This window comes from Carettochelys insculpta, chromosome 1 (genome assembly GCF_033958435.1).
Source record: "Carettochelys insculpta isolate YL-2023 chromosome 1, ASM3395843v1, whole genome shotgun sequence".
NCBI classification, from domain to species: Eukaryota; Metazoa; Chordata; order Testudines; family Carettochelyidae; genus Carettochelys; species Carettochelys insculpta.
The window spans coordinates 274,541,993-274,562,582 of record NC_134137.1 but is presented as its reverse complement, the minus strand read 5'-3'; the positions used below and the strand labels follow the sequence as shown (position 1 = coordinate 274,562,582).

The 20,590-nt window shown below is 44.3% G+C and overlaps 2 protein-coding genes across 3 annotated transcripts in view; one reads left to right on the top strand and one right to left on the bottom strand.

The window, feature by feature from the left end:
• ALDH1L2 (aldehyde dehydrogenase 1 family member L2) overlaps nucleotides 1–11,062 on the top strand; it is a 52,734-nt gene extending 41,672 nt beyond the window's left edge. The window contains exons 20-23 of the mRNA XM_075007814.1: nucleotides 4,394–4,559; nucleotides 5,839–5,944; nucleotides 8,035–8,234; nucleotides 10,290–11,062. Coding sequence (XP_074863915.1) covers nucleotides 4,394–4,559; nucleotides 5,839–5,944; nucleotides 8,035–8,234; nucleotides 10,290–10,345 — 528 coding nt within the window. The 3' untranslated portion in view covers nucleotides 10,346–11,062. The remainder of the gene's footprint in view (nucleotides 1–4,393; nucleotides 4,560–5,838; nucleotides 5,945–8,034; nucleotides 8,235–10,289) is intronic.
• Nucleotides 11,063–11,999: 937 nt separating this feature from the next.
• On the bottom strand, nucleotides 12,000–19,612 carry NOPCHAP1 (NOP protein chaperone 1). 2 transcript variants are annotated; one of them, XR_012647296.1, is made up of 5 exons: nucleotides 19,489–19,612; nucleotides 16,319–16,405; nucleotides 15,727–15,863; nucleotides 12,316–14,303; nucleotides 12,000–12,274 (listed from the first exon to the last, which is right to left on the bottom strand). XR_012647296.1 is itself a non-coding variant. In XM_075007826.1 (4 exons), exons 1-4 carry the CDS (start codon nucleotides 19,592–19,594, stop codon nucleotides 14,118–14,120), a joined length of 516 nt encoding a protein of 171 aa, XP_074863927.1. In that variant the 5' UTR covers nucleotides 19,595–19,612; the 3' UTR covers nucleotides 12,022–14,117. The 2 variants fall into 2 exon arrangements, 1 of the variants encoding a protein (XP_074863927.1); XM_075007826.1 differs by having other exon boundaries at nucleotides 12,022–14,303.
• Between the last annotated feature and the right edge of the window lie 978 nt (nucleotides 19,613–20,590).

Sequence of the window (20,590 nt, the reverse complement as noted above, 5' to 3'; positions counted from 1 at the left end):
GTGTTTGTATATTTGGCTAAGCAGAAAAGACCACTGTGAATATGGGAAAAAATAGGGTAAGACTGGAAAGTATAGCAGAGATCATGCAAGAATATCTTAACATTCACCATTAAAAAGGCAATAGTATTGTGTGAAATTCTGTTATTTATGCTATTTAGAATGGGAAATAACTTCAAAATCTTGTTTAACACGCTATAGCCACATCTACACGTGGCGAGCGCTATTTCGAAGTTGAAATCGACGTAAGGCGGCGAGACATCGAAGTCGCTATCCCCATCAGGGGATGGGAATAGCGCCCTACTTCGATGTTGAACGTCGAAGTAGGGCACGTGTAGCCGATATGCATCCCGCAACATCGAAAAAGCGGGGTCCGCCATGGCGGCCATCAGCTGAGGAGTTGAGAGACGCTCTCTCCAGCCCCTGAGCTCTATGGTCGCCGCGTGCAGCGGCCCCTTAAAGCTCCCCGCCCCCTGCGTTCCTGTGCAGGAAGCTGAGAGCGCGTGCAGGCGGCAGCAGTGCCACGCGGCCAGCCTGCATGCATCACTGCAGCCCCAGTCCACCACCCCCGCAGCGATGGCCGCCCACCAGCCCCCCAAGCGCCCCCAGGGCACCCCCCCAAGGGGAGCCAGGGCTCCCAGGCAGCCAGCCAGCCTGGGAAAAGGCAGCGGGGCCCCTCCTGGATGGAGGCCAAGATCTGGGACCTGCTGGGGCTCTGGGGCGAGGAGGAGGTGCTCCAGGTAATGCGGAGCAAGAGGCGGAATGCGGATGCATTTGCTCAGCTGGCCGAGGACCTGGCTGCCCAGGGTCACCCTGCCCGCACTCCTGACCACATCAGGAGTAAGGATAAGGAGCTGCGGCAGGGTTACGCCCAGGCCCAGGATGCGGCCAGCCGATCTGGGGCCGCCCCCGCCACTTGCTCCTTTTACAGGGAGCTCAGGTCCATCCTGGGCCCCCAGTACACCTCCTCCCCACCGGCCACTCTTGACACCTCGGCTGCCGAGCCCGAGCAGGCCCTGGAGACGGAGTCCGCCCTGGAGGCAAGCCCTGCACCCCAGGGGCCCCCCCAGGAGCCCACCCCTGGGGTGCCGGAGGAGGAGGAGGGGAAATCCTCCTCCAGCAACGGGGGGCTCCACATCGCCCTCCCATCCCGGAGCTCCAGCAGGGCGTCCGCCCAGAGGGTGTCCCCCGACCATGGGAGCGGACCGTCAGGTATGTACCACCCCCCAGTGCACACCCCGAGGGTTAAGGGGCGGAGACAACAGACGACCAGGGCCCTCCACATGCCCAGATGACCATGGCCCCAAGGACACCAGTGGCATGTCCCTCAGAAGAGTGCATCAGCCCCTGCCCCCCCAGCAGGACAGCGCCATGCCCCATCCCTGGGGATGGGGGGAGCGGAACCTAGGGTCCCCCGGGGGGGGCGGGGGGGACACGCCGCCGCAGCAGCAGCAGCAGCAGCAGCATCTCCCGGGGAGAGGGATGGGGAACCCCAGCAGTAGAGGGGTGGGGGGACAAGGGCCACGGGTCGGGGCCCACACTAACGGCTGTCTCCACTCTTCTTCCCCCGTGTTCCGCAGCTGCACCATCAAAGGGACTGGAGAGTGCCGGCGAGGTCTCAGTGGTCCCGGAGAGCCCACCGGGGCCATCCCAGCAGGCCAGCCCCTCGGCGGAGCACCAACTAGCCCCAGGACGAGGCCGACAGAGGAGGAGCCACCAGAGGATGGCGACGGACCCCCAGATGCTTGCGACCCTCCGGCGTCAGCTGAAGGTGTTGGAGTGGCGCTTGCGGGTGGAGGAGTGGTGGCTGGAGCTCCAGGAGCAAGCGCTGGCCTGGCACCAGGAGGCATGGGGGGCCTTCATGCGCATGTTCAAGCGCATAGCGGAATACCTGGCCCCCCATGCCGCGCCGCCCACCGCCGTCCGCCACCCTGGGGCCTTCCGCCAAGGGGGACCTGGGGCCTGCAGACACATGCCGGCCGTATCTGCCGGTTCGCCCAGCCACCACCCAGCCTTGGCCAGGGCTCATGCTGAGGCGAGGGTCGTGCCCTCCAACCCTGGGCACCGGACAGTAGAGGGGTGCAGGGCCGAGGACGTGCCCCCCCCCCCTTTGTACATATCCCCCATTATATTTGTATATAGTTTGTGTTAGACCCCTGTTCTTTTATGGTACCTGCCCCCCCATGTAAATAGTTCCCCCCTTTTGTTCTAATATAGTATTAATAAGAGAATTCACTGTTTTTTGGTTTCAAAAACAACAGGTCCATTTTTATTTGCAAGAAAAGTTGCGGGGTGTGCTCTTGGGTGCTCTGTGGTGTGGGCATGGGGGCAGGGAGTGTTGTGGATGATGGGGGGTGCAGTGGGGGGCCTGCCAGCATTCACCCCGTGGCCTGGTTGAAATGGGCCCGCAGGGCCTCCCGGACCTGGATCCCCTCGGGGTCCACCTAGCGACTGGGGGCGGCAGGTGGCTGCACATTAGCCCTGCCGGCCTCCACAGCCCAGCCCTGGAAGAAGGCCTCCCCCTTGCTCTCCACCAGGTTGTGGAGTGCGCTGCACGTGCCCACAACCTGGGGGATGTTGGTGAGGCCTGCATTCAATCGGGTGAGGAGACACCTCCAGCACCCTTTGAAGCGGCCAAAAGTGCGCTCGACCACCTGGCGCGCATGGTTCAAGAGCGTGTTGAAGCACTCCTGGCTGGCTGAGAGATGGCCTGTGTAAGGGTGCATGAGCCAGGGCCGGAGGGGGTATGCTGCATCTGCGATGACGCAGAGGGGCATGGTGGTGTCCCCCACATGGATCTCCCACTGGGGGATGTAGGTCCCTGCCTCCAGCTGGTGGCACAGGCCCGAATTCCTGAACACCCAGGCGTCGTGGGTGCTGCCAGGCCACCCAACATGAATGTCCAGGAAGCGGCCCCAGCTGTCCACCAAGGCCTGGAGGACCACAGAATGGTAGCCCTTCCTGTTCAGGAAGCGTCCTCCACTGTGCTCCAGAGCACGGATGGGGATATGGGTCCCATCCAGAGCCCCAAAGCAATTGGGGAAGCCCAGGCTGGCAAACCCCGTGATGGTGGCATCCGGGTCCCCAAGCTGCACGAGCCTGTGAAGGAGCAGGGCATTGATGGCGCGGACAACCTGCAGGGGAAGGACATGGGAGAGCACCAGTGAGGGGTGTGCTGGGTGTGTCTGGCCCTCCACCCCAGGCCTCCCTCCCCCAGGGCTGCCCTCCACCCCAGGGCTCCCCCCCGCCCGGTTCCTCTTACCTCCATGAGGACAGCCCCGACGGTGGCCTTGCCCATGCCAAACTGCTGCCCCACGGATTGGTAGCTGTCTGGAGTGGCCAGCTTCCAGACAGCGATGCCGACCCGTTTCTCGACCGTGAGGGCACGCCGCATGGAGGTGTCCTGGTGCCTCAGTGCGGGTGTGAGCCACTGGCAGAGCTCCAGGAATGTCTGCCGGCTCATGCAAAAGTTCTGGAGCCAGCGCTCGTTGTCCCACTCGCCGAGCACCAACCGCTCCCACCAGTCTGTAGCCCCACCAGTCTCGTGGGGTAGCTCCACAGCCAGCGGCGGGGAGGTGGGTCGGAGGGCAGCAAGGTCTGGGGCTGCTTCCTCCTCCCCTGGGGACAGCTCCTCCTCTGCGAATAGAAGGGGGTCAGCTGCCTCCTGCATAGCATTGAGCAGGGCAAGCACTGCTCCTGCAGGGGTGGGTGGGTGGACCTCTGGCTGCTGCTGCTGGGGGTCCATACTGCCTCGACGGGGTGTGTGTGCCTGTGGCTCTGCAGACCACGTGCTGTGCAGGCTGAGTGTGTCTGGGAGGGGCCCTTTCAGGAAGCGGCTGGCTGTTGCCCCGGAAGTGCTAGTCCGCCCTGTGACCCTGTCTGCAGCTGTTCCTGGCACCCGTATTTCGATGTGGGCCGCTTTGGCGTGTAGACGCTCCCCTGCAGCGCCTACTTCAAAGTAGTGCTGCCCAACGTCGATATTGAACGTGGACGACACCAGCCCTGGAGGATGTATAGACGCTATTCATCAAGATACCTTATTTCGATTTCGCTACATCGAAATAAGCTATTTTGATGTAGCATACGCGTGTAGACGTAGCTTATGTTGAGTAAACAGTGACATTTTAAATGCCAGCAGAAGAAGCTTACAAATGAATGGTTAAAAACAATGGTCAAGATTTTCAAAAGTGACTAGGGATACTGCATGCCCAATCTGAAACACCTGAAAATAACCTATTGTCAGAAAGTGCAAAGTTTTGAAAATTGGATCCCTGCAATGGGTCTTAAATGTGGAGACCCCAACATGGAAGTAACTGTTTAATTAATCACTTTAATTCAAAAGGATTAGCCAGTGTGTCTCATTATGTGCCTTTAATTTTAATTGGGTAACCTGCAGGTGGAAGAAATTAAGAAGATGAAAATTGGTGATCCGCTCGACAGAGCCACAGATCACGGTCCGCAGAATCACAAGGCTCATTTGGAAAAGCTGCTGGAATATTGTGAAATTGGAGTGAGAGAAGGAGCAACATTAGTATATGGAGGAAGACAAGTATGTAGACCAGGTAAAATACTACCTGGAAACATTCTGAATGTTTACCTTTTTAAATAAAACCCCATGTGGTTCCCTCTGTTGTGTAGCATAAAGAGGAACATATTCATGGAAGTACAGTACAAATGAGCCACAGAACAGCTACATGATATCTTTCCTGCTGCCATCAAGGTACAGGACTCTGTGAAGTATACCTAAACAAGGTAGGGTGTCATTGTCCTGGAGAAAATCTCTTGGCATAAAGACGTGGAAAAAAGAGAGGGCTCATACTGAAGAACTCTTCAAATTATTTACATGTAAGGAGAAACTCAGCCTGTTGTACAATATTTCTTTGCTAGAACTGGCTTTCACATAGTGACTGAGGGGAATAGTTCTCGCTTGATATGTAACAGCTCTCATGGCACAGCTCCCATATAGCAATAATGGAAGTTGTGCAGCTGACACATCAGAAGCTAAATTGATGCGTGGGTCAGGACTACACCAGAAACTTTTGCTCGTATAGTAACATTAGTGAGGGATGATGGTTTTTGGTGACTTTTTTTTAGCAATAGTTTCATATTGGCAAAAGCCATAGTGTAGACAATTATACCAATTAAATTCTGATTTTGCCAGTAGAGCTTATTTCCTTCAGGGAATTGTATATTATAAACTCTTTCATATCCAGCATCCTATCATCTGGAACACACAAATAACCAGCATTTTAACCATAAGTAAATTTTAGTTATTTTCCACAAGTACAATATAGTGAAAGTAAATAAAAATAAATACAGCATAAGTGTTACAGTGTATAATATAACTGTTGTTGGTATATAAAGTCCTCTGCATCCATTTGTTTCTTAATAGCTAATCTCATTTTTCTTTAGTGTTATGAATTGCCATATATACCTCTCTATTATCCAGAATGTTTGAATATACAGCAACCTCCCAGTCCCAGGGCTGCCAGATATGAAAGAGTTTACTGTAACTTATTCCAGCAAGAGCACTTTTTTTGCTGGTATAAATTGTACATTGTTCAGTAAGGTTTGCTGACATATCATACCAGCAAACCTTTTCTTCTGTACACCTAGCCTTTTCTGCTAGCAGAGTAGATCTTCCAATGTGAAAGTATACATATTACATTTTCTCTCTCTCTAAAGAAAATTTGGAGTGGATAGTCACATCTGCTGCTTAGGCTTAGCTCAGAATATGGAAAACAGACACTGTGAAACAATGTAGGTGGAGAAGGTGAGAATACAAACTAAAAAGTATTTTACTTGCTGGCAAATGATGCCCTATCTGTATCCTCTGTTTAGGTTTCTTCATGGAGCCCACTGTATTTACTGATGTTGAAGACCATATGTACCTTGCCCAGGAAGAATCCTTTGGTCCTGTTATGGTAATTTCAAAGTTTAACAATGGGTATGTTCTGTTCTGACTACTTAAAGTGAAAGGAAATGCTATTATTTAATCAGTTTCACTATTGAAGTAAAGCAATGTAACCAGAGCATCTGGATCTGTGATCCTGCCAGATCTCATAAGGTCATGCTGAGCCGTTGTATGGATAGGAACCTTCTAAAGAACAGGTAGGAGAAAGCATTTAGTGCAGACTACTCTTCTAAGTTGCCACAGAATCAAAGCCATAGCAGGGTTTTAAGGGACATTATATTGTTAGATGCACCATCTTTTATATTAAATAGCCAGGGCATTGTCTGCAGAGTAAGTATGGTTAAATGCAGTGTCCTAACCAAGCTACAAAGCTTACATTCTTCGTACATGGTAAATGGTCTGAGAGGGGTAGCCGTGTGTGTTAGTAGCTTCACAAATAACAAGCAGTCATGTAGCACACTAGAGACTAACGAACGTATTGGGTAATGAGCTTTTGTAAGACCCACTTCTGAAGACTGGAAAAGTATGTCTTATCCACAAAATGTCATGACCTGGTACACTGGTTACTTTAAGGTGCCATATGACTGCCTGTTCTTCCTACAGTATCTCAGTTCTGCAGATTCTGATGGCTCAGCAACCTTCCTCCTTTACAAACTGTGGTATCACATTGCAGTGTGCTCTTTATTTACAACTGTATTTTGTTCTAGAAGAGGATACGTCCCAGCAGGGGATGAGGCAATCCCAGTTTACTAGAGAATGTCTAGACTGTATGCTTCTTTCAGTGGCATGTAGAATACGTACATGAGTAGCCACCTAGAACTGCTATGAATACCACCACGGGGTATAAGGCACAGTTTAGGCAAGTAAAATCCCACCTTAAGAGTATGGGCATGCACTCTGGTACACACCCTACACAGCTTTGTGCTCTCCCCAAGCCCTCTCCCTGTCTGCATTGCTGTTTTTAGCAATGTCATGTCTGGCTGGTGCTCCACTGCTGGAGCCTTTCTCAATCACAAAAAGAGACTCCAGCAACAGGAAAAGGCTCTAGCAGGGGGCTTTGCCTACTCACCTTCCCCATCAGAACCTCGCCTAACCACAATGAAAGGCTCCTGCAGCAAGAAGCTGTCGCCTCCCTTCTTCCACAGTGCAGACACAGACAATTTCTCACTGCTGCCAGTTGTGTGTAGTCCAGACATAGCTTTTAGTGATCAGGAATGAAATTTTTTGGGATTAACTTCAGCTGGGGGGAAAAAAAATTCACTATATAGTCTTAGTATAATTATTTCTAATTGTGTTAAGTATTGTAGTTTGAAAAATACAATCATAAGTTTTTTGACTGAAGAAAACATTTTCAATCTATGAATTGCTGTGTTAAAGTTGTTTAATCAAACTCACTAGGAGCTGACACTGTGCGCTCTGAGGCTGGAACACCCAAGGAAGAAAAAGTGAACATACAGCACCTAGCAGCCATACCTGTTTAGCAGCAGAGCAGGGTTGGGGAAAGGCAAAGACCAGTGAGGGGTGTGTGGCAGGGACCTTGGGGCGAGGAAATGAGTGGAAGCAGGGCAGGAGCGAGGAAGTGAAGCAAAAGCAGGGCCTTAGGGGAAGGGGTAGTGTAGGGGGTAGTGCTTGGGGCAAAGTGGGGGTTACATACCCTCAGGGAAAAAAAGTCAGCACCTCTGATCAAACTTACTCAAAATGGGAGCTCGGTTTTGCTAAAATTAGCCCTAATATTATTCTACCAAGCTTTCCTTTGCAAACATTTTTGCACTTCTTTATTCCCTTAATTCCATTGGAGCTGCACAATGCTGAGATGTACAATGCAGTATTTTGTTAGAAGTTTGTTGGTAACCTTTTTGAGTTTTTTTAAGCATCCAGAAATCTAATTTACAAACTGTACAAATTAGGGACAAGAATGTGAGTTTTCAAATACAACTGATTAGCAGTAGACCAGTACTTAAAAGTTATCATTTTCAAAAAGCTAAATAGAGACTAGAGAGAAATACGGTGTGGGAAGAAACCATTGCATTGCAGATAGAGGGAGGTTTTCTTTCATTACTTCAAGGTCTTCTGTAATGTGTTTCACTTACTGTCAATGAAGCCAAATACCTTTATTATTATAGGGATGTCGATGGAATGTTAAAACGCGCAAACAACACAGAATATGGCTTGGCTTCAGGGGTTTTCACAAAAGACCTAAGCAAAGCTCTGTATGTTAGTGAAAAGCTAGAAGCAGGAACAGTTTTCATTAACACGTATAACAAAACTGATGTGGCAGCACCATTTGGTGGATTCAAACAATCTGGCTTTGGAAAAGATTTAGGTAAGTAATTTGTTCTCCCCACCTCTCCCTCAGCTCATACACATGTATGGCCCAAACCATTTAAAAAAAAAAAAAAAAAAGCCTTGCCCAGTGTCTGTCATAGGAGGGAAGAGAGCCAATGAAAGTCCAATAGATCAAGTTTTGCATTTATAAAATAGCAAGGAAGAATTTAAGAAATAAGTTATCAGCTAGTGGGCAAATGGCATCTGTGTCCCCTTGGTAGTTTAACTTCATCTCTCAGGTGCCAGGCCTTTGTGCCTTTTATCTGTGTCAGGCTGAAATTCTGCAGTTCTCCTATTCTTCAGCTGGACTCTGGCTCATTATTCCTGTGTCAACCGTGTTCACCCTGCAGGTCCAACTGAATTTGGACACCTGCTGTTCTTCCATTTGGGAGTCTGTGGCTGGTGGCACCCAGTAATCAAACAGCAATCCTTAAGCAAAGTATTATTTAATTTAGTTGAAGAACAAAGTTATTTGAGAGGTTTTTAAACATAGTTTACATTGCATTTCTTCCTTGAAAGGCACAGTATTCCTTAATAGTAACCTGGGTAGACCTAAATTCTTCAAACATTCCCCAGCATGTCTTTGTGTCTAATGGCTTATCTACACTGTACTGCTAACTACCCTATGGCTGTGTCCCCACTACAAAAAACTCTGAAGTTGCACACTACTCCATTCCCAGGAATGGGGTAAGGACTTCAAAGTTGGACCCCCTTAATTCAAAGTTGACTTCAAAGTAAGGCAAAATTTGTGTAGACTCTCTGCAGGCTACTTCGAAGTTAGTTCCTAGCGTAGAAACCCCCTCTGTGTACCGAGTTCCCATTAATGTATTCCTTTTTCAAACGGAGACCTTAGATGCAATGATTCCAGCATTGTCTGCCAGTCACTCTTCGGGGTTAGTTGATAAGTTTCTACTAGGAGCAATTCTCTTTTCTGTCTGTATTCCACCCAGCCCTCATGCAGTAAGCATCCAATAACCAAGTTAACATACAGCATCTGTATAATAAATCATCACTGGGAAACTCTAAATGCATCGCCACCTTCATGGGAATTTTCCTTCGTCAGTGGTTTTCCAATTGTTAGTTCTCACTAACCCTTGTTTGACATGATTAAAGGAAAAGGACTGTGGCCTCTTGCAGCCCCATACATTCAAGTTCCTGGATCCTGTTAGAAACTGCCCCAACTTTTTCAGAACCAGATTTTTATCTGGCAAATTAGACACACAGCAACAATGTTAAGAAAGTGGTTAAATAGTTGGCCTAATATTCCTTTTAAAAAGTTACTGAATAGGAAATGAGACTTCAGGATTGGTTACCAAAAGATCTTAAATATTTTTGGAGAAAAAACTCATTACTTAGAATCCATCCTATTTACAATGGTATTATTACAGAGGTTGTTTTCTTAAACCTCCAACATGTCAATTTGATGCTCTTGCGGGTGTAGGGGTATCAGATTTTCCTACCTGGGCATAAAGCATTTTATTTCCCCACTAGGGCTAGCTCAACCAATTCTGGCCAAACTTTCCAGAAACAGTCATCTTGGGTAAAACTCAAGAATGTAAGATTTCAGTCAGACAGGCAAGTGCACAAGAAGAGGTCTTGACTTAGTTCCTGAGGACCTTGTAAGGTGCGAAGTGGGAAAAAGTTTGCTGCAGACAAAGTAGCCCTATAATAATGCACCTTAGGAAAGCTGCAGCTCCAAAATGTTTTGGAGAGGACCTCTTCAGGGGAACTACTGAAGTGATTAGGATAGTGTTTTGTTGCTATAATAGAAAGTAAACAGATGATATATTGTATCATTGCTGAAGTGATTTTTTTTAGCTTCAGAAGTTTAATTTACTTCAGTAGAGTGAATGGGATAAAATAGTTGGGTGTTTTAAAATGTACTCTTAAAAAAAAAAAAAATCAATACATATTAATTCCTTGCCCACAAGCAGTTGGAGCATACTAATACAAAACACCTACAAGTACCAGTTGAGAATTCCTGTTTAAGTGATTTTTCTGACTATTCCTTTAAACTGGTGATAAAACTGCTTCATATTTTGGTCTCCTATAGGTGAAGAAGCTCTTCATGAGTACCTAAGGACTAAAGCTGTAACTGTGGAGTATTAAAGAAACAGCTCAGCCTGACTATCAAAGTGAACCCCTTACTGCCAGCCTCAATTTTAAGTACTCTGTTAAGCACTTAATGTCCAGGAGATACTGTTTGAAGTAGTACCCCTAACAGAAAGCAAATAGTATTTATCTGTGGAAAATTGTAAGGACCAAATTCTAGTCCCATTAAAGTCAAAGAGTTTGTCAACTTATTTTATTGGAACTAGAATTGATCTTTCCTTATGTAAACATCCACGTACCTAAAGACCTTGCAGTTCTTCTTAATTCAGTCAATGGGAGTTTGCTTGCATAAGACTGACTGATTGGGCCCCCTGATGTGCCTAATTTTTTTTGTTTAACATTAGATGTATTTTACATGATCATTTAAGCCTTTTCATATCCATTTAGTTAAAGCTTCTTTTAAAACTGTAAATGTACATAGTTTTGTTATAAAACAGTTTGAGTTTTTCAACTTCAGTATACGGTTCTGACTTTTCAGCAGTGTAGGAAACCTTGGTGCCATAAGATGATGTAAATAAATTCAAGAAAGTGCACTTACTATATGATCTTTGTATAGTCCATACAAAGCTCAACATCTGTTAAACTATGCATACTAAGATGAAGTTCTTGAAAACATATTCTGTCTTTTTGTGAATATGGAATGTGCAATTTGTATGGGACTGTGAAAGGTGGTTATATTAATAGATTAAACCAGCTGTGGCGGTCCTATCATCATTATTGTACGTGGCATGATTACTTCACATTACATGCACTGACCTCTTGGAGAATAAGTGTATGGAATTAGACAGTTACTATGCTGTAAATTCAGATATTAACTATTTTCTACTTGTTAAGTTCTAAATATAAAGGATCTCACAAAATGGCCAAGTGTTTTTCAAGATAATGAACGTACTTTGAACAGTCTGTACTCAAGAAGCATTTTAAGATATGCTATTGTACCCCAAAACTACAGAATCTTACACCAAATTTTTAATCACTTTGTGAGATCAGGAGAACAGTGTACCTTCTGAAAACAGGTATTACAGCTTGGTGAAGTTTTTTTTTCAGTGAATGAGCAAGTTTCCTGAAAACTACTGTTCTAGTGAGTTCAAAGCCATCTGTGAGATTAGCAAATAGTCAAATATTTTTCTTTTTTTAAAAAATTTCAAAGTCAAAGGCTGTCTCTACACTACAAAAATAAATTTGAAGTTGCTTACTTCAAAGTACGACTTTAGGACTTTAAAGTTGGGCTCCCTATTTCGAAGTAAGGGAAAATGCGTGTAGACTCTCTGATGACTACTTTGATGTAGTGCCTAACTTCAAAGTTAGTTCCGAGAGTAGATGCACCCTTTTAAACAGTTTCAAAATGTCATTTGGAATTTACAAGCAATTTTTTGTTTTGGCAAGAGAAAAATAAAAAGTTCTCTTTGAAATGAACTTTTTTTCCATTCAGCTACTAAACAAAAAAGCCACCTACTTAAAACACTTTTTTACTCACCTCTTGCTGGGTATCACAGTAATAAAGTTCTCTTTGTTAGCTCTATGTAATTTATGGAATATGTTTTTCTACTAAGACTAGTCAGGCTGCAAGTCAATTTATCTTCAGTTTATCAACCACATCAGCCTGGTTAATAAAGTTAAATATTTAGCTCGACAGTTTACACAGCCATTAAAGAAGGTTTATGAAGTGTGAAATTGTAAACAATGTATATCCACATTGTGCAATGTACTATTAAGCCACTGTGTAATTCTTTCACGTTGCACATAGACACCAAAGTATATTTGAAATACAGCTAAGTAAAATAAGTCAGCCAGGATACCACTGCATGCTTCAGTATAAAAAGCAGTATCAAAGGCCTGATCGACAATAGCGATCAAAGTCAGTCCCAGGTATGCAATTCTAGCTATGCCATTTGTGTAGCTAAAAATCAAGGTTATCAGGATCAACTTTGTTCTCTGGTGCAAGTCAGGGATCTTCAGGCTCACACCAATGTCCCTTACTCCATAGATCAGTGTGGAGTACCAGGGTCGACAGCCAAGCCCAGAGGGATCAATTTTGCAGCATCTTCACATGTGGCAAAACTGATCCCTGGAAGATTGGTCACAGCACGCTGATCCCCCAGTAAGTGAAGACATACGTAAAGGTACTTTCAAGTGTGTAACTTACCACAGAAATAGTACACTTTCAACAAGCCACCATACCAGTTCCCCAGCCATTTTGGATTTTGTTAGCTTACTGATATTTAGAAGATACTTTGATACAATATTCAGAGACACAAGGAATAATTTATGTAAAAATTAGTCATTAAATATTTGTGCTGAGTAAAACTGGCCTGTCTACATCTCGTTGCAGTGAAAAGCAATGTTAAAGTGGTACGTGACACTAGCTGTCCCATATCTTAGATCAGTTTTCCTCCAGATTTAAAACTGGCTGAATCATTTTAATCCTTGTACACCGGAACTGACAAGTGGAAATCAACTGCCTTCGTACTGTGTCTTTTCTGCTTTTCAGAAAGATTGATTACTACAGGTTGAACCAGTCTTGTTCCACACCCTAAGGACCTGACCAGTGACAAAGCAGAGAATTTGCCAAATCATAGGCGGACAATACTGTCTGTCAACATTACTAATACTTCCACTGCTTACTACGTTTTTAGAAGACGTTTAGGAGTAAATTAGCGCTAAACAACAGCGCACGCAGGTCACAGAGCCAGGATTGGTGGCTGTAAACAAACTCATGGGACTGCAGGAAACTTGGCCATGTCCATTGTAAGGGGGCATTCGCATAACTAAATTCATACCACACCACGGATGTTGCTTAATTGGGAACTTCAGCCTGTAGTAACATGAGTAAAAGGACCTGCTATGGATTAATAATTTACCTAAAATAACCCATGAATTGAATCACAACAAACTGAAGCCAATAAGATTTATTTTTCTTGTTAATAAAAAAGATGAGTGCATTCCCTTCAAGAAAGACAGAAGTTATTGATCATGATCTTGATCAAATGCTCCAAAGTTATCTTTAATGAAAATGCAGAATATTTTAAAGTAAATATTTTAAATCCTGTGCCTAACTGCAATTTGCTATTCCATCATCAATAGCTGAGTACATAACTTTAAATTATACAAAATACTATTTCTTTGAGAAACAAGTTATAATATACAAAGCCATTCAGATATCTGAAAAGCAAAATATGGCTAAAGTAAATACAGTAAAATAGCCCAAATTACTCCCTATAAAAAATGAAGGCAAATTTATACATATTTCCTTAGACCTAATGCAAAGCACTGAGTGTGCTCATCTTTAGTATTCAGTAGTGAAGACAAGTATATAAAATAGCGTAGCATCTTAGCACGGCTTATTCTCATCTCAAACACAAGCTCTGTCTTCTTCCTATCCACTTATTTCCCTCTCCAGAAGTAAGTATCCAAACACCCTTTACTTTACCTTGCAACAGACCAAGAATTTTGCACTTCTTGCTTAGGTTTACAGTGCAGCCTCTCAAATTGCTAAATTTCGTGCCGTTTCTTTTCCACCCTGACCAACTGATGCAACTCACTGCTATGCAGCTTGGGGGATGGATACAGACTTAGTCCTAAGAGCTTCAGCTTTCCTCCCGGCTATAAGAAACTTTTCATCCTTTGAAGCACTGTACTCCCAGAAACACAAGTCAGAGTTAGCCAGTTCCCGGGTGACATGCACTTGGGAAATTAGCTAGTTTTCTAAGGGTCAACCTTCAAAGTAGTCAGGACACATGATTCATTCAAAATCTGAAAACAGTGCCTTCTAGTCAGTCCCTTTACCATCCAAAATTTCTATTTTGCCCTTTTCTCCCTTTTGTTTAGGAAGCTTAATTGTGTCTATGGTAACTTCAGCAGTTGCACAGTTGTCTTCTTCAGAGTCTGAGCTGTCTTCTGAAATTACTTCTTCTTCATCTGTGTCAGAACCACTTAATTCAACCAAAGCCACATTCTGCAAAAAACAAGTTATTTAAAAATAAACCCAAATATCTACATGTTTTTTAGGATTTTTCTAAAAACAAAACAAAAACAAAAACCCACACACCTACAGAGGACCTTAATACCCAGAAACATCCTTTCCATAAAGTTAGCAGCTATGTGCTATTCAAAAAACAAGTAGACTTTGGTCAAATCAGTATAAGCAACATGAAAATGAAGTTTATACCTTGAGCACCTGCAGTGTCAAGGAATAATCCTTTTAAAATAATTGATGGGAAGCAAGACAATACACTTGGTACATCAATGAATTCACTTTGTCTGAAGCGAAACCATCTGATTTAAACTGGCAAATGAAGGGAGCAAAAGGCTGGATTTTTCAAACAAGAAACCAAGTCTGAAAATAGTTAGGGGGCTCTCATATTTACTAATGTAATTCAGGTCATATACTAATTTGTCATCAGTGGTGCAGCTGTAACAGCGAATGACAAGCGTAAGAGACAATCAGAATATTTTCTAAACAAAAATACCACTAACATTTCAAGATGTGAAGCGCTATACAGTTTGACAAAGCATGAAAAATTTGCACCTCACAAAAGCTGTTGTCTGAAGTCCAGCCCATATGAAGTAAAAAACAAAAAAAACATACAACATACAGAGGGAGATCAGTCATAAAGCTTAACTCTTAATAAAATATACTGAATTACTTGCAAGCACTGTAATTGAGACTTTTTGACTTGTGCTTTGTTTGCTGCTCTTAAAATGTTATACCGAAAGATGTGGATAACAATGAAGACTGCAGTAATAGAAATAGGAAGAAATTTTTACTAAGTGCAATTTTACTAAGCTATTTTCATGTTTGGATAAAATCAATCAGTTTCTCTGAGGTTCTCAGATATTAGCATAATGCTGGAGTATGTCAGTTAAAAACACGATGAGGAAGTTTAAATATTATTGGAAACTCTTGTGTTAAAAGATCATAATTAAGTTTTGTTTTACTTAACATACCTAAGACCTACATTTTGGACCTCAACATACTTTAAAATTATCCCTTAAATATAACTGAACACTGGTTATTGGTACTTAATACACAATCTTACGATTTAGTAAAAGATTAATTTAAAAACAAAAACTTCATCTATTTAAATTACCATTTGTAATTTTAAAAAAGGTACATATTGCCTGAATTAGCGCTTTAGAGGCAGTTAATATTCTGCGCTTAGACTACTTGTGCAGTTTATCTTCAAGTTTCAGTGGTGGACAAAATTTCTGCCATGATGAGCAAGTAGCACACTTTGCTTTAAGCTTATAGATTGTTTCAGATCAAAATGATAAATGAATGTAAAGGAGGAAATTGAAAGTTTTACTTTTCAAACAAAACTGAATCAAGAATTTTATCTCACAGCACTAAGTTTGCAAAAACGAAGAAATACATTTACCATCTCTATGATATTTTCAGGACAGTCATCTAGATTTTCAATATCAAATTGATGAGCAGGTCCAGTTGCCATTTCTTGTCTTAGCTCTTTATTTGCAAGGGCCATCTGCGGTAGAAAGCTCTGAACTCGGTCCAGAACTAAGGTGGAAATAGTGAGATTATCAAATATATGCATATTTAGATTTTGCAGTACAAAGGCATAAATATCTAATACAGGATTTAACTGTTTTAAATTTGGACATTCAAGTTGTCTATATCATCTGAACAGTTGATCAGGAGTAAGTCAGCTAGCTACATCAGAAATATTGTGAGAACTGTGCCAATTTTATCTGAGGAGTAAAAAGTGCCCAGTTAGTTTCAACTTCCAACAGAACTAGCAGGGATAGGAAAACATCCATATTGGCAACTTCAACAGAGAAATTTGCAGATTCACAAGTAGCAAAAATAGGTTTATAATTTATGCTGTTTGATTTTCAAATTCTGCTTCAGCAATAGGAGATTAACATTACACAAAGTCTCATGCTTTTTAAAGCTCACAAAACAATTTAAATCAGTGATCCGCATTGTCCATATATAGGAAGAGATGCACTTACCGTCACTCCTTGGCAACCTAGCAGTCTCTAAGCTTGCAACCTTTTTGCTGGCACGTTTTGAGTTAATCAACAGCATGTCATGAATACCTACAAAGGAAAATTGCATCTGCTATTTCACTATTTACCAATGTGATATTAGGTCCCTTATTTAGATCTTTCAAGAGTTGCACCAAAACACAGACAGACAGTTTAAATAAAGTTTTCTTTGGTCATTTCATAAGATTTGACAATTTAAGAAGTCAAGTCTTAGTACAGCAAATAGGATGACTAATTCCAAGGGAATTACTTACAACTAGTGCATTTACCCAGCATTGCTTGGGTCTTCAACTCATTTAAGGTGTTTTTTTTTAATTGAATAAACAGAAAATGTGCATGCTTCATATATGATTTTATTTTTCAGGTGTACAATGTTATTGTTAGGTTTATTTTTATTTTGGATTTCTTTAAAAAAAGATTTCTTAATTCTTTTCCCATTTAGTTTTTTTCAAAATGGGAATTCCATCAAGGGCATATTTTTCTTCATCCCTATAAACACTTATCATTCTCTGTATTTTAACAAAGAGCTATAGTCAATTTAGTTTCCAATAACTTGTTCTTCTAGTTTTCAAATCTTAAGCATTGATTTAGCTGTGGCAAAACAGAGCACTACTCCCTGTTTTCTCTATTTTCTGTAAGGTTTACTGAGAAGCAATCCTATTCCAAGTTCATCCTATTGTTCTGGCTCATCTTGGTTCAGTCTCTTTCAACATTTGCTCAGTTATATCAGTCTTAAGGACTGTACTTGATTTAGAGATTGTCTCTTTTCTGTTTGGTTTTATAAGACAAGATAAGATACTGTAGGACAATCCCATTTTCCTGGCACAACCAAACCCTTATGCTGCTTTAAGTTATGACAAGAGGAAGCCAAGTACAGAATTTGATTAAATTTTACTATTTAAGAGGAGTTCTTGATGACACACACAAACCCTCTATGTAGTAGTGTCAGGGATCCTTCCCCACTCTGGCACTCTCAGTACAGAAAGTGGGGTCTCGCAAAATCTTTAGAACACCTTGCCTATACACAGGCTTTACTTTAAAACTTGCCAGGGTCACAGATCCTCTGGACCTTGGAGGATCTCACTGCCACCACCTCAGTTCTTGGAGACTCCTTTAACACAGGCAGGCACACTGGGGAATGCCCCTGTGGGTAAAACTCCAGCCCCATTCTCCCCTCCTCAGAGGGCTTGACAGATGGATGATAGATGCAGACAGGATCAGAGCAATTGCTTAAAAATAGTGATTTATTCACAAAACAAGGGGAAGGTAAATTATGGGTTGAACTCAGAGAAAAATATTTCCCTGGGAATCAGATCAAAAGTTACAGGGGAAAAATCTCAAGTTTAACAACGAGAGAAAACCAGAACAGCCAGTCCAACCAAATTCCAAATAACCATAACCTAATCACACCTAACTATACATTTCCCTTTTACTTACATCTCGATGGCTGGTTTTGCGACCATCAGGATATTTTTGATTTTCATTTCAGTTGCCTGGGAGATACATTTTTCCATGGATCTTCTCTCTTCTATTACAGACTCCCCCCCGCCCAAAGCTGCAATTGTTCTCAGTCTAAACAAAGTTACTTCATTCCCATGACTCACTTGGACCCAAGTTACATCAGGAGAGATTAACCCCTTTCCTGCACTCATCCATGACAAGTAGGTTCAGATGAGACTTTAAAAAGTATTACTTTATTATATTTTTAACCCTATCAGGGGTTTGAAAACATTTGGTTCCCTTCTACAGGAAACACTTTCATATCCAGCAGCCCTGGAACAGGGAGGTTGCTGGATATTCAAATATACTGGATAATAGAGAGGTATACCTAGAAATACATAACACTAGAGAAAAAACAAGATAGTAAGAAACAAAAATGTATGCAAAGTACTCTTTACCAACAACAGTAGTATTGTACACTGTAAACAAACTATTTCTGTTTACTTTCACTATCATGTACTTATGGAAAATGTAACTAAAGTTTACTTTAGGTTAAGATGTCTTATTTCAGAGTTCCAGATGATAAAATGCCAAATGAGAGTTTATGGTATTTTTATTTCCTTTTAAAGGTCTGACATTACCAAAAATATCGTAATGTTTGCTCCTCTTGGAGTATATCTAACACTATGCAGCTTTGAGCAACAAGGCTGTGCCCATACAGCCTTGGTGCTCAAAATCAGATTGTCTGAACGCTATCAGCACTTCTACAAACAAAACACTTCCATCCCCTACAAGGGAGTTTCACTGTCTTCTAAAGTAGGGTGGGCAATGCAGAAAAGGGTTAAGCCCTCATGAATGGCAAAACTTTTGCCACCCAAGTGCAAGTGTAGACATACACTTCTTTACTTAGCATTATGTCTGCAGTACTAATATCTACTATCTAATATCTAACTTGTTCTTCTGAACATCATGTAGAGATTAACTCTTCTGTTGTATAGAAATAATGTGAGTATGCAACAGTGCCTTGGGCTGAGAATCCCATCAATTACAGAGAATCAGGATTACACGAGTGGGAATAACTAACTGTTTTCATGATAAAAAAATCACGATAGAAATCATAAAAAAAGTTTCAAAAACCAAAACTTCTTTTCCCAAATCATCCCCCTAATATGGGAACCTGAAAGGTTGGCCGCGACATTTCATTTTTAAAACACTGACTGAAAAGGAGATGTCCTAAGGCACTGAAACGCCCTGCCCCGACTCACTCCAGCACGGCCCAGCGTTTTGCTGGCAGGGATTTCCGCCCCCCGCCGCCACCACCGAAACCATTTGCCGAATCCCACCCAGCAGAGAGGGCACCGCCGGGCACCCACCGAAGTCGCCATTTGGCAGGAAGTTTACGACTGGCCCCACCCCCTCCCCTCCCGCGGCTCTAGTGAAGGAGGAACAGCCCCAGGGCTTCCCCATAGCCCCCGGGGACGCTGCAGAAAGAGGCGGCGCGAGCCTGAGCACTGCCTTCCCCAGGCCGCCCCCGGAACGCAGGCAGCGCGCGCTGCTCGAACCGCCTACCCTGTGAGGCAGCAGCGACTAGAACGGGACCGCAGAGCGCGCGAGCAAACGGCCTCCCGACCGCCGGCCAGCGCCCAGGCCCCCGCCTCTCGCTTCCCCGGCCGGGGCGCCTCAGGGCCGCTTACCTTCTCCGCTCCCTACGTTCAGCAACTCCCGGGAGGCATCGGAGCTCGCGGTACCCTCTTTCCGCGCCATCGGGCTACCGGGCCGGCGCGTGCCGCCCCCTTCCATGTGCTCCGGGGAGGGGAGGGGAGGGGAGGGGAGGCGAGGAAACGGATGCGGACGGGGCTACGTTCTAGTCACAGCGCTGCGCCCTGGGCCTGTGCTGCAGCGGCCCCTGGAGCCCGGAGGATCCCGCAGCGCTCGGCCTGCTCTGGCTGCCCCGCCGCAGCACTCAGCTCCGGGCAGACAGCGCGGGAGCAGCCGAGCTGGCGAGTCAGCTGCGAGTGGCTCCCGGCAGGAAGGGCAGAGCCTCAGGAGCCGGTGCACAACCGGCAGTCCGAGCTAGCAGGGCTGTTTCACGGCGTGATTGCCCACACCGAGGCTAAGTCCCTGCAAAGGGGCGCGGTGAGGCGTCGCTGCATGAGCCTCATTGAGGCCACCTGGAGAAATTTGGAGGGCCCAAAACAATGAGGAGCCCGCCCACTCCTGTGGCATCTTACAGACGTTGGGCCATGAACTCCATGCAGCTGACCAAGTGGGTTTTACCCATCAAAACTTGTGCCCAGCTAAAACTGCTGCTCTTTAAGGTGCGGGAGGAGTCCTTGTTTTCGTAGATACGGTCTGAAAGCGCTACCTGATACTCACTGTAGACCATCACGCAGGCCTGGGCAGACAGGCTTCAGAGATAGTGGGCTACAGCAGGGACGGAAAAGCTTTTTAGGGTCAGGTGGGGGACCACAAGCAAGTTAAAGGAAGAGAAAAAAGCCCTGAGCTGCAGCTCCCCCAAGTGAGAAGGAAAGCCCCTAAAATGTGGCCCCCAACTTAGAAGCAGGGGAAAAAAGACATTCATCTCACTACCCTCAAGTTCCACCCCTGAGCTTAAGGCTGGGGTGGGCAAGATAAAGCCCATAGGCTGGTTCCAGCCCTCCAAGCTACCAGATCCAGCCCACGGATTGCCCTGCTGGTACCCAGGCACACAGCAGGAAGCTACTTAGAGTAGAGTGGGGCCTGCCCCAACTCCAGCTCCCAGGAGAAGAAGGAGATTTCATGCTCTGCCCCTGCCAG